Here is a 14,637-nt window from a genome sequence, read left to right as displayed (position 1 = left end):
TGGGGTAGTGTGGTGATTAAGGCACCAGACTAGAAACTGGGAGATCATGAGTTCAACTCCTGACTTAGATGCAAACCCAGCTGGTCTTGGACCAGTCGTGCCCTCTCAGCCCTAGGAAGCAAACAATGGCAAACTGCTTCTGAAATCTTGCCCAAAAAAACCTGTAGGGACTAATTCAGACAGTCACTAGGAATCAACAATGACTTGAAAGCATAAACACACACACACACACACACACACAGACACACACACATACACACAATGACATGGTAGAACTTCAGAACTTTTCTGAAGTTGATGCTTCAGAAAAGTATCAAAATATGTAGAGTTAGAAAAATACATTGGTATCCAATGAAGACATATTACTTCATGTAAATTCAAGGCCAAAAGAAAATATGTGAAAGAAATCATAATGTCATGTTTTGATAAAGATGAGATAAAAATGCATTCAATAGAGATTAAAGTGAAACACAACTTTTGTTCTTTGCAGGTTTATGAAATAAGCAAAGGTAGAATAGCTATTCTTCAAAAGATACAGTTCTATTTCATACCCCAAAATCATTTTCACCTTCTTTAATCTGCCTGGGAGCCCTTTGCTGAGTCTCTTCTCTCAGAAATTAATCTATTTCAGCTGGGTTTAGTATCAAATGAATGACTATCTGGCAATCTCAGGACTTTGGCTAGACTAGAGAAAAAAAAAAAAGAAAAAATTCCTGGAAAAATCCCATAATGTACCAAGAAAACCACATAGATGCAGTAACCAATGCTTGGGAAAAATGAGTTTTAATAAATTATTGTTCTTTTTTCATTATTTTCATAATGCCAAATGTTTTTTTTATTATTTTCATACCATCAAAAATTAATATTTTATGTTGATGTGTCCAACCTGGCTCTGGTTCTTTGGAACAGACTCCAATGAGAATTATGCTTGGAACAAGATCACAAAAGTTAAAAATACATTAAAATGTTTTTTTTTGCAGACCCCTATGAAGTTGCTTTTAAATAAATAAATATTGTTTTGAATGCCTAGAGCAGGCCTGCTCAACTTGTAGAGGGAAAGGGCCACACTGATATATTAAAAATAATTGCAGGCTGAAAAGGAACATCTGGCACACCAATAGTCTCATGCCTAGTGGAATGGCAAAAGCAATGGAGCTGGTGGCCTCCAGGTGTTGGAGGCACTTGATAGCATTATCTTGTGGGACAGCAGCAATGTGTGGCAGTAGTGAATTTGAGTTTTTTAAAAATGCTGATGGGCTGCACAAGGCTGTTTGGTGGGCCAGTATGTTGTTTATGCCTGGGTGGTGGTTAATGTTATTTTAAATTGTGGACCTTTTAGTGTAGTACAAGATGTTCTTAACATGGGCTTCAAGAATCTCTTGAAGAGATTTCAGGGAGTCCATGAACTTGGATGGGAAAAATTGTGTTGAAATAAATATAGGAGAGATTTATTTTAGGTCGAAAAGTAAGTACCTATATACATCTATTTAATTAAATCCCTGAGATTTTTACAAATAATTAAGGGTATTTAGAGTGTGACATTTTAATTATAAGGGATTTTACCTCAGTAATAAATCACTTAATGATTTCTTATTATATATAATGACATAATGTGAAAAAAATAAAAAAATGATAAACTGCATTTCAGCAGAATTGGTTTCTTTTGTAATTTGTATGTATGTATTTTATTTCATGCATTGAAATATGTTTGGGATTTGTTGGTTTCACCAGACTTCCAAAGGAATCACAAAAAGATCAAGAACTTCTGGGTTAGAGTCCTTATTTAGTATCATGTTATATTGTGATTACAAATTGTTGCTTTATTATATTCCTGTAATGTTATTAGGTATATGAGCCAGATTGGTCTAGTGGTTAAGATACCAGGTTAGAAACTGGGAGACTGTGAGTTCTAGTCCCACCTTAGCCATGAAAGCCATCTGGGTACCTTGGGCCAGGCATTCTTTCTCTCAGCCCAGCTTACCTTACAGAGCTGTTTCTGTGGGGAAAGTAGGAGAAGGAAGAAAGAGTATTAGATCTTTGCTACCTTGAATTTTTTGTTAAAAAATAAAATGGAATATAAATAAAAGAAATAATAAGCAAAACTACTATTATTCCTATCCTGAGATTGATAAACAATACCATTGTTTTAAATATGGCTGTTGTTGCCAGCAAATGAAATCAGTCTGCAGAAGAAATGGAAGCTCCCTACATAAATTTTATTTCTTTTCAGAAACATAAAGGGAAAGAGACAGTGCTTTGGAGGTGCATCATTTTTCAAATCTATCCTAGTTAGACTCCGTTATGCCTGGGAAAAAGAATGTCTGCCTCCTCCCACAGATTCTGCAAATGTTTGATCTCATCAATGCTTGAAGAGCTCTACTTTGTAAAATTAGGATCTATCTCTGTTTCATCTCAGAATAACATATAATGTTCAGATGCAGAGGAACCTAGAGTAATGTGTTGCTGTAAACCTAGATTAAAAGTGCTATAAATCATAGGAGTAGGCATATCTCACTGTCCAAACCATGTGGGAAGGGAAAGTAGTTTAGGTACTTTTTTTTACTGCACTTCCATGAGTATGTTCTCATTTGTGCCATTTTTGTGAACAGCAATTTCTAGACATAATTTTTACAACAGAAAGCAGCTCTTCAAAACTACTGTAATAAACATTGCCCCCTCAAGGGGACCTGGTGGGAGGTATTTTCAAAATAACTTTTGTTGTTCTGGGAGAACATAAACAACAGAAAGAACTATCACAGATCTCATTTTACAACAGTAGTAAGTATACTAAGACCACTGAACTATGTATTCAAACCAGATCTCTCATAATTGTTACAACTTCAGTGAGTAGATAATCATGTTCAAATTCTTGTCATGTGTGTAAAATAATATTTAGAATAAGTCCAAATATAGTGGATTGGATCAAGCTGCTGTTCCATGAGCAGAAAAGTGAAATTTAGTGGAGGCTCCAGTTCTTTCAAGTGGATGCTCCAGCAAATAGTTTGGAAGGAAGTGATTTTTGGCAACTCTCCATCCCATCTGCAATTTTAGTATCACTCACCCAGAAGAGAGTTTTGAGGCAGTCTTACAGGAAGAGAAACCAGAGAACATCACTCAATTCTAACTCTTGGAGCACCCATTTTGTACAGTTCTGCTTTGTGCAAAATATTACTATCCAGAATAACCCATTACAAATGTGCTGGTTTTTACCGCAAATCACATTAAAACACATACACGCATACCTTTTTGTTTTTTCACTCATTAAAAGCACATCACAATATATCCTAAATATTATTGATAAAACATGATAGTACCTACCTACAGAATCTCATATGGTTCAAGCCCAACAAAACATTTGTTGAGTTAAGCCATATTTAAGCCAAAGTTTGCATACACTGGAACAATCACACAGTCATCCTGGACTACCTAACAAAACACATCTACTTCTCCATTTAAAATGTGAAGAGCTGGTGGTACACCTACATGTATTTGAATAAACCTTGATGTGGTTGTGGGGCTTGGGGGTTCTGAGGAAGATGAGAGCAATGCCAGAGGTTGAACCATACTGGACAGGTCTCGTCAGAAAAAACAGATGAAGAGTGTCTTTCCCATAAACAAAGTGGTGAGATGAAGTTTATAGAAATTCATACTGGATTGGTCGTTGTTTGAGTCAACAAGGACCATGGTAGGTGTTGGAATTTCTGGACATCTGGTGGGCTACAGGACTCAAGATTGTTGGCTAAGCAATCAAAGGCCAACAACTGCAGGACTACCATAATAATTTATTAATTTATATGCTGCCTAATTCCCCGCATCTATGAACTTGATTGAAGCTGTTATTCCAAAGTTAATTGAAATCACTTGGCATCCAGTTTGAAATAATCACAAAGAAACTATGCTTCTGGTAGTATATTCATCTCTGTAATATATTCAAATATATACATTATACAAGCTATCCTTTTATTTTAAATATATAAACACATTTAAACTGTCACTAATAGAGAGGATGCCAGCCTGAAAAGAGAGAAACTATAATATGCATTGGAGGCAAATTGTGTCTTTTTATGTTTGAAGCATAGAAAAGGAAGGAAATCCAAAACTTATTTACCCCAGAGCATAATCAGATCCATTTCAGGTCCATTATCACATCAATTTTGTTAACTATTCTAACATTAAATATCCTAACAACATTTAGCACATTGCTGTTCCTAGCATACAAATTTGTGAGTAAAGAAGTATTATCTGCAATATTTCAAGCTGACCCAAAACTAATCTAGAGCAGAACCTTATGAAATATACTAAATGAGACAGAGAGATCATGCAGTCTAGTTTTGAATACATCAATTTGCCTCCTTTCAAAAATATATTTTCCAAAATATGTGAGATTAGGAAATAGCTTCTTGACTTCAGTTAAGATACTATGAACAGGTAGTGAATCTTTTCAAGTTTGAGGGTGTTTTTAAAAAAGCTTTTCTTTCCCATCTGAGAGGAAAACCAGTAAGAGAAAATGTATAAAAAGTACATTTCAATAGCCCATAAGGGTTGTTACAGGAAACAGATGTTCAAGTGTGGTAGATTCAGGTCCAAATAAATGAGGAAGAGAATATGGGGTCAGACAGAAGGGTGAAATCAAACGTTCATTTCTCGTTCACATAAAATTGATTTTCTTTCCCCTCTCCAAACTATCATTATGATGGAACCAAACATGTTAACTTTTACAAATTTTGTTACTCCCATATGGTCATATCTTTTCATAAACTTGGCTATAGGAAAGAGTATATTTTGCCAAACTTGTGATATCCAAAGATTATATTTCAGACCAGGTGGTTTGTTAAAAAAAATGAACATTTTCTCCTTTTACTTTTTAATACTAAAAGACCTGATAGTTATCTAGTTTTTACACATTAGAGAGGCATAAATGTGCAGCTTAAGCAAGATATATTGTCCATTTTGTTACATTTTCACGAAGTCACATAACTATTAATTTGTGCTGCTTTCCTAACCATTACATTTCAATATAACATTATTTTATAGAGGCGTTTCCCCTGTAAAATGGGTACTTTTTAAAAAAAAAGTGGAAAAAAATGATGGAAGATGTGAAAAGGAAGAATTATTCATATTACTACACTAGAATAAGTTAGAACCTTCTCTTATCCCTTGCAAATATAAAACCCGTTTACAGGAAAGTTTGAAAAATGATCTTTTACTGAGCATTTTATCAACATTTATTCATTGAAACATTAAGATAGTATTGCAGACTTGATAAATCTAAATCTCCATTCTACCTTTACATATATGATTAATGTCATATGAAGTTTTTAAATATAGGTGAAAATTGCAAAATAATTGTTTGCCACATGTGAAACTAAATAATAGACAAATGTTTAAGAAAATAAGAATATTCACTTTAATTACAATACAGCAGGTCTATCAAACAAAGATAAAAATTATCACAACTTAAGCATTTTTAGTCTTTTGCAAAATAGGGTATTTCTTTGACTACTACCATCCTTTGTAATAATAATTGCTATATACTCAATAGGAAGCTTTGTCAATTCTTAAAAGTTATTTTTGTAACTCTTTATGATTATACTATGCAGATTAGTATGCAAACAATTTATCCACACTGGCTTCTTATCCTAATTATTCAAGTTATAAAGGAATTACATGAATGTATCTCCTTCAAACAAATTTAGTACATGATATAGTTTTTACATTAACACGTTTTAAGATCCAAACCATCAATCTTCCAGGTGTGTTGGTTTGGATTATAATCCCAAAAATTGATGGCATGAGCTGTAGAAGACCATGTTATCTGAAAATAAGAAAACAAGTTATGAAGGCTCTGAAAGTGTTTCCCCCCCCACCATTTAGCTTCAAACCTTCTGATATATTCCTTAAGATGTCAATTCATTTGAAAATATGTTGTTTTTAAAAGAACTTTTAAAAACATTATTTAGTGAAAATAGACTATTGTGGTAATTTACAACTAAAAATAAAACAGTTCTCTAAGTATTAAGATGCAAAAATATAGATACAAGGGGGGGGGAAGCAATCAGTACGAACTTCCCATATTTTTCTAGAGTCCTCACTCTTGGTGAGGTTCTATTAAAAGAACAGAAGATATTCTTCTAATTTCAAACTTAATTATGCAAGAAAAATTGTATCTTCTTTTCAGAAAAATATTTTAAAATCCTTATAAATATCTGGAATGGAACATCCTATTTAGGCATAGCTTAAGGAAGTACTGTATTTTCCGGCGTATAAGACGACTGGGCGTATAAGACGACCCCCAACTTTTCCAGTTAAACTATAGAGTTTGAGCAAGAGAGGGGGAGGGAGACAAAACTTGATGAGTAATATGCCAAACCACACGTGTAAAGGAATAAAATAGAATACCCGTATTTTCCGGCGTGTAAGACGATTGGGCGTATAAGACGACCCCCAACTTTTGAGAAGATTTTCAGGGTTTAGAAAGTCGTCTTATACGCCGGAAAATACGGTAGTTTTTGGTATCACTATCTTCTTTGCCAGACTTTAAATGAAAACAGAATTTATCATTCCTTCAAATTGGTAAGCTTCTGAGGAACATCATGTAGTACAATATTTCTTAGTATTATTATAACCGCATGCTGCACAATACATCACTCCTCACGTTTTACTTTGAAAATATTGTATGCATGATTGTTTTACAATGCTCGCAGACTCCCCTCCCGAACATTTTTAATTTCACAAATAAATTTACACCTTAATATTGGTAATCCTTGTTTAGTGACCACAATTGGGACCAACAACTTGATATTTACATGAAGGAGCCACTAAGTAAAACTACACTTATGATCTTCAGCTTTCCCTTGCTTCATAGACTTGCAAAAGCCATAAGTGAGAGGATTGGTTGCAAAGTTACTTTTTTACTATAATTGCAAATGGTTACTAAACTATTAGTTGTTAACTGAAGATTATCTATAGTGTAAAAATTACTAAACGCTAAATATCTCCACACATCTTTTCCAAATTAATCCCATACTATTATCATTTTCAATGTTTAACAATATCTACTTAATATTGCTTTATTCTTCTCATGATCCTTCAAATTAATCTACAAGTAATCCTCGCTTAATAACAGTAACTGGCACTGGAATTTCTGTTGCTAAGTGATATGGACATAAAGGATGACATCACATGACTTTGCTAGTTAGTGACAACAGTTCAAGCAGTCCCAGTTATCATGACTGAGGTCTGGGCAGATCATTAAGCGAGGACCTCATGTAATTGCAATTTCTGACTTCCTGCTGGGGAAGGTGATCATGTAACCTGGGAGTGCTGCAATGGTGAGAACTTCAAGGGCAGATCATAAATACCACTCAGTGACATCACAAGTTAGAATGGTTGCTAAATAAGTGATTATTAAATGAGGACCATCTGTAGAGTAATAATTCGAAAAATCAATAGTTCAGAATACAATTCTCACGATAGAGCTGTTTGAGCACAATTTGTATAAATTTATATTTAAGGATAATAAAATATTTCTCATGATTTGTGAACTAAGTTAAAAGTCAAAGGAGTATTTAGTTGTACAATTATACTGATACATTAAGTAGGTAATAGGCAAATAGAGATCAGATTAGATAATTGATTTCAGCTAACACTAAGCTAATATTAATTGCTCTTTTCAGTTTTTGAAGCACTATAATAAAATGCTAATACTGGTGAAATAATTAAAAGACACTATTTGGCAGTTTTTGAAAAAAAAAATCCAGATTGTATTTAATTTCCCAATAGGTGACAGAAATACATGTATGAAATTTAAGTTCCGAAATTTAATAGTTTGCAACCATAAGTAAGTGTATATAATTGTTTACTAAAAAGCAGATTCAAGGTGAACCATAAATATTAACAGCTGATTGTATTATATAGAAGCATTTGTTTTATAAAGTCATAATAGAACAGAATTCAGTCTTTTTAAAATTATTTTCTATTGCAGGTACTTTATAACGTGTAAAATCTATAAACATAACAATTAGAAAAGCTCTAATGAACTGGATTTGAAATCTTCTGTCCCAAATAGTCTGCTTAAGTTTAACTCTCCCTTACAGTTTAATATACAGTTAGTTCTTGACTTGGGACCAGAATTTCCATTGCTAAGCAAAGCGGATGTTAAGTGAATTGTGCCTAATTTTACAACTTGTTTTGGCATGGCTGTTAAGCGAATCACAGCAGTTGGTAAGTGAACCATATGATCATTAAGTGAATCCGGCTTCCCCACTGACTGCTTGTTGGACACCATCTGGGAAGGTCACAAGCGGCAATCACAACGCTGTGACCCTACAACTCTGAAACTGTCGTAAATGCATGCCAGTTGCCAAATGCCCAAATTCTGATCACATGATGATGGGATGCTGCAATAGTTGAAAGTGTGAGGACCGGTCACCACTTTTTCTCATGTCATAACTTCAAACACTCACTAAATCAATAGTTGTAAGTCGAGGACTATCAGCATCTATTTTCTATTATGATACAATTTTACTTTCTTTTTGTCTATAATTTAAGATTTTTTTCCTATAGCAACATGAAAAAACTAAAAGTAAAGACTTTTACATAAAAAGCATTTAAAAGGGTTTGGGGTTTAGCATCAAATCAACATTGGCAGACATAACTCACTGTTGTAGTCTTTAAAGTCTTTACTGAAATATAGAATAATTAATATAAATAAAGGTTGTCTAATCAAAAGGATTAATAGCTGTATTTCTTTCAACATCACTGCTCTTTAACCAAAAATACTGCAACATAAAAGTTTTTCTTGTCCAAACAAAGAAATTGAGGTGTAAAATGTTATTTTTGTCTTCTATTTCTTCAAGTCTTTTATTTGATTGCAAATTGACAGCAGTATGTTCTTAACATTTTCCCATTTTTATTGTACAAACAGAATACTGAAGGCCATTGCAATACAGCATACTGCTACGTAAGGGCTCTTCCGTTCACCTGAAAGAAGAAACAGTACTGAATTACTATCTCTTTTTATACAAGCAAGCATTTTTTCCCTAATTTAAATGAAATAAAATACTACTAGGTCTGCAAGTGAATACAATAAAATAATGGCTGGTGGCATATTCAGGTGAAAATGTTTTAACACTTAATCAAAAAATTGCCTCAAATCCAAATTTTCCACACAAAAAAAAAGAATTCCAAGGTTCTTTTGATAAATTTAAGTAGCACACTGATAATAATTAAAGTATTTTTCTTTATTAAAGAAAGATCTAAATGCCTAATAAAATGGGTTAAGCTTTTCAAATATTTAGCAATATAATTTTATTCTTTTCAACAGGTATTTTTTTCTCAGCAGAAACAATTCACCATTTCTTCCTTTAAAGCAAGATTATCAAAATTAACATTATGAGACATCATTATTTGACAGATATGTAATTAAACTGCAAATAGCTATATGAATTAACATATGCAATTTCTGTTTAGAATTAATATTGAGCTAGTCCACCTCACAATATTTATGTGTTGAATTTTCTGTTCTTAATTTCTTCAAGGAAGCATCCATCATCCATTAGGATTGCATGTCTGTTAACAATACTTTACAAATAGGGAACTGCTTGTCTGAAAGGTGTGAACATTTAAAAAAACTACTTAAATAAAAGTAGCAGAGTTGCATTTTGCATTAATGAAAATTTATATAAAGTGTTAAAATAATCAAAAGGAAAAAAAGCCAGTCAAAATACTTAAGTCATCTAGATTTCTAAAACAGACACTTATGTGTAACTTACAGGGTCATACACTACCAATTACTTCTAGAGGCCTACTCGGTAATATATGGTTTGTTGACAAGTAACAAGTACTTGTTTTGCAAAACAGCAAGTCCTCTAGGCTGCTTTGAACACTGGGATACTGTTGTTTTAGGACACTTTTCCTACAATCTGATCTTCCCCATCTCTGGGTAAGGGCAAAGGTAGAAAGAAATAATCTTTTCCCTCTTCCATGGAATAGAGAGAAATATGTGTGTCTATGTCTGTTTGTGTCTGTGCCTGCACCCATGCCTAAAGATTACTGATGTACAAAAGAGAGATTGTAGTATTGAAACTTTCAATTATATTTAACTATGATTAACTATGATTTTAAGGCAAAATCATCATCAAGCATTCTGTAGAAATTAGTCCAAGATTCAACTATGCTGTGCATTGTTTGATATTTGATGTTTTTAAAATAGAATAGAAAACTGTCTTGTTACTACAGAAATTCAAGATCATGTATGGTTATTCTCTAAATCAAAGAAAATCAGACAATGTCAGTGGGTCAAAGTAAAATTTTTGAAAATATACGGATGATGTTATCTTGGCATACAATATCTTGGCAAACCAAGCAACATCTATCCTTGCTGTATTTGACCTCTCTGCAGCTTTCAATATCATCAACCATTTTATCCTTCTTGATTGGCTCAAGGAATTGGGGGTTGGCAGCACTGGTTGTGCTGATTCACCCTGTTTCTCCATGTTTGGTTCCAGATGATGGTTAATGGGGAGGGGAGATTCCATCTCTGGCCCCTTTATGCTATGATATATGGTAAGATCATTTATCATGAAGTATCATCAATATATTTGGTGCAGTAGTTAAGGCATCAGGCTAGAAACTGGGAGAGTATGAACTCTAGTCCTGCCTTAGGCACAAAGCCAGCTGGGTGATTGGGCTAGTCACTTTCTATCAGCCTTAGAAAGGAGGCAATAGCAAACCACTTCTGAAAAACCTTGCTGAGAAAACTACAGGGACTTGTCCAGGAAGTCTCTGAGAACTGGACAGAATTAAATGGAAGAAAAAAAATCGATATCTTATCCCAGTGTCAGGCTCCTGCTTGAAGAACAGGTGGTAGTCATGGCTAAGAGGGCTTTTGTACAGTTTTGTGTAGTTCATCGGTTATACCTGTTTCCAAAGCAGGAGGGGAGAGGGGGGAAGGCTCTGTTCACAATTACTCACACCCTAGTCACCTCCCCCCCCATTGGATTACTGTAATGTGCTCTATATGGGGCTGCCCTTGAGGAATATCAAGAAACTTCAGCTAATGCAAAATGTAGCAGCACGGGCAGTTATGTCTGCTTCTAGACTAGCACATGTCATGCCTAAATCCAATTTAAGATGTGGTTTTTGATCTTTAAAGCCTTCCATGCTATGGGGCCAGGTTATCTGAGGAACTCCCTCCCCCCAATTACCTCTGCTTATGCCATCAGATCTAGCAAGAGAGGGATGCTGTGTGTCCAATCTCTCAGGGAACTACACTAGGCGGGCAAGCATTCTCTGCTGTGGCATCTGTTTATGAAATATTTCTCCCACACACACATACACACCAAAAGTGAGATTAGCTCCATTACTCCTTATTTTCTAGTAGTCCCTCATCAGGCCTGGGGGTCTCAGGGGACCAGTGAGATCATTAGGTGGCTCAGTTGCTGATTGAATCGTGTGTGTGTGTGTATGTGTGTGTGTGAGAGAGAGAGAGAGAGAGAAAGAGAGAGAGAGAGATTTTTTAAAATATGACTGTTTGATATGTTTATTGTTTTATACTTTTTTGCTGTATGCTGACTAGAATAATTTCTTAAGAGTTTGGTAGCTGTAGAAATTTGATAAATAAATAATTAAATAGATTGTGGGAATTAATACTACCAGCAATTTGCATTTTTTCAACAAATTTACACATGCTTAAATGTTATACTAAATTGTATTGTTCGACAACAGCGTGTGCATGCATGTATATGTATGAATAACTAGAAACTAGGAACTACTTACCAATCCTGGCACACTTCCAGAATATCCCCAATAATCTGAAAACATATTAATTGTAAGAACAATTTTATATTTTCACTGTGATTAGATGCAACTTACAGAGATACAATAGTAATGACTAATATCACAATACTTATTTTTAAGGAATTGTAAATCTCCTGATATTTTTCATGCTCATAAAATGCTTTTGAATTTTTCTCAATTACAAACATAATCGAGCATGCAGTTTTGAAGTCCTGTGTATACTAGAAATGGTTGCACTTTTAAAAATTCAGATTCATTTTTAAACATTTTACAGATGGGGAAGATTGTTTTCGCAATCTATAAACAAAAATTGGTATAAAAATAAATCAATAGATATGGACTTTTATCAATCAAATCATAGTATTAATCTGCAAATAATATGGCTTTTGATATAGCCTTCACTAGAAATATTCAGCAACAGTACAGAATTCTGCAAGTTATATCAGACACAGAAAGTTATAATAAAAGATTTTCCATAGCAAAACTGCCTTCATTAAATGCAAGGATAAACAATGGGATGAAATGATTCTTTAACTTTGAACTGAGAGAGTATCAGTAAAAGGAATGGTATCTAAACAGAGAGAAATTAAACTGTTTGGGGCCAACAGCCATAATTCCACAACTAGAAAATAAAATTAATACGTAAAGAAAATGTTTCTTTACAAATCATAGAAAACACTGAAATGTCAGTATATGGTGAGTGTGCTACATATGCCATAACAACCGACCTCGGAAGGATGGAAGACTGAGTCAACCTTGAGCCGGTGAGACTGAACTGCAGAACTGCTGGCAGCCGGCAGTCAGCAGAAGTAGCCTAGAGTACTGCATTATAACCACTGTGCCACCATGGCTCTCGTCATAATGCCAAATTATATGATACCACAGAGGAGAATAACCTAAGGCTCATTAAAGCATTATTTATTTTATTTGTTAAATTTATTTGTCGCATATTGCCATGGGGTTACTCTAGGTGGCTTACAATAATAAAAAGAAAATGAAAGGAGTGTAAACAGAACAGAAGTAAAATAATAGAATCATGAAATAAACAATGAAAAAGGAACACGACCAGAATACATCAATAAGATTACCAAGAAGATGGATGAGTGGAGAGTAGAGAGCAAGGGGTGAGGTGACGTCTGCCATCAATCCAACAGCTACCTCCAGTTGGTCTCCAGGCCAACTGTTAGAGCCAGGTCTTCAGGCTCACGTGGAAAGATAGAAAGGTAGGGGCAGATCTTATCTTAGAGGGTAAGATGTTTCAAAGGGCAGGTGGTGCAGCAGAGAAGGCTCTTATTCTGGATCCTGATAGTCAAGAGTTGTTTGACCAACCGGATCCAAAGTAGGCTCCCTCTGCTGCCATGAGTAGAAAGGGCTTGTCCTTGTGGAATGAGGGGGTTCATCAGGTAGCCTCGACCTATGCCATTAAGGGCTTTAAAGGTCATAATTAATGCCCTGAACTGCACTTAGAAGCAGACTGGTAACCAGTGAAGTTCTCAGAGCAGAGGTGTACTATGGGCCATTATAGGGGCCCCAAAGACTGCTCTCGCTGCTGCACTTTGTACTAGCCGAGGCTTCCAAATGGGCTTCAAGGGTAGTCTCATGTATACTGCATTGCAATAGTCAAGAAGAGAGATGATCAGGGCTTGAGTAACTGAGCACAGGGAGTAATGATCCAGGAAAAGTTGTAACCAATGCACAAGTCAGAGTGTGCCAAAACTCTTCCGGTCTCATCAGCCACCAGCTCTGTGAGCAGGAGATTAAGTCCAGGAGAACCCCTAGGTTGCAAACTGGGTCTGAATGGCGTAATGCGACCCTGTCCAGAACTAAGGAAGTCAAACACTCAGATCCTGAGGCTCCATGCACCCAAAGCCACTCAGTCTTGCTAAGGTCTGTGGTCCCTTATCCAGATCCCTACAACCTCCAAGGATCACCCAGGTCGCAATGTATAGAGATGTAGAGCTGAATATCATCAGCATATTGATGATATCTCAACCCATGATGACAGATGATCTCACCCAATGGCTTCATGTAGCTGTTAAAACAAGAGAGAGTAACGAGCCCTGTGGGATACTGCAAGGAAATGGTCAAGGGTTGGATCTCTATCAACACCAATTGGAACTGACTTTGGAGGAAGAAACTGAACCTGTGCAAAACTGTGCCACCCAGCCCCAATTCATGTAGATGTCTCAAAAGGATACCATGGTCAATGGTATCAAAGGCCACTGAGAAGTCAAGAAGAGTGAGAATGGTTGCACTATCTCATCCTGCTCCCAACACAGATTGTCCATGAATGCAATCAAAACTGTCTTTGTCCCATAGCCAATCCTGACTGAAAGGGGTTCAGTAAATCTGTTTCATCCAGAATCCCCTGTAGGTGTTGAGCAACCATCTTTTCCACAATCTTCCCCAAAAAGGGAAGATTGGAGACTGGATGAAAGTTTCCCAGGCACGTGGGATCAAGTGATTGCTTTGCAAGGAAAAGATAAACCAGGCCTCCTTAAAAGGTCCCAGGAATGTATCCTCATGCAGAGGAATTTATTATTGCATGAACCCATTAGGTGTAGATTCCAGAGGTTTACAAAAGTAGCCAAATTTTTATTTTTTAATGTTTTAGAGAAAATTATTTAACAGTTGCAATATACTAAAATATATTTAGATTGTAAAAAAAAGACATCAAATTACATTTTGGCTAATTTTTTATTTGGCTTTTAAAGCCTAATGGCCTGGGATAAAAGAATTTGTTTTGCTTCATATCAGGTTGCTTGGAAATTCGATTTAGCTTCTGTTAATCGTTCTTAAAGTCTTTGAGTTTCAAAGAAAAGGCATGGTGTCAAAAAT

The 14,637-nt window shown here is 35.2% G+C and overlaps 1 protein-coding gene across 1 annotated transcript in view; it reads right to left on the bottom strand.

Moving 5' to 3' along the window:
* Window positions 1-8,127: 8,127 nt before the first annotated feature.
* Window positions 8,128-14,637, bottom strand: part of TMEM167A (transmembrane protein 167A) — a gene marked incomplete at its 3' end in the record, with an annotated part of 12,239 nt that continues 5,729 nt past the window's right edge. Inside the window, 2 exon segments of the mRNA XM_015809950.1 lie at window positions 8,128-8,982; window positions 11,779-11,813. Coding sequence (XP_015665436.1) covers window positions 8,912-8,982; window positions 11,779-11,813 — 106 coding nt within the window.

The sequence above is a fragment of the Protobothrops mucrosquamatus genome, unplaced genomic scaffold, assembly GCF_001527695.2.
Source record: "Protobothrops mucrosquamatus isolate PMUCROS unplaced genomic scaffold, P.Mucros_1.0 scaffold6, whole genome shotgun sequence".
NCBI classification, from domain to species: domain Eukaryota; kingdom Metazoa; phylum Chordata; class Lepidosauria; order Squamata; family Viperidae; genus Protobothrops; species Protobothrops mucrosquamatus.
The sequence above is the reverse complement of the archived record's forward strand: the minus strand, read 5'-3'. Positions and strand labels throughout refer to the sequence as shown.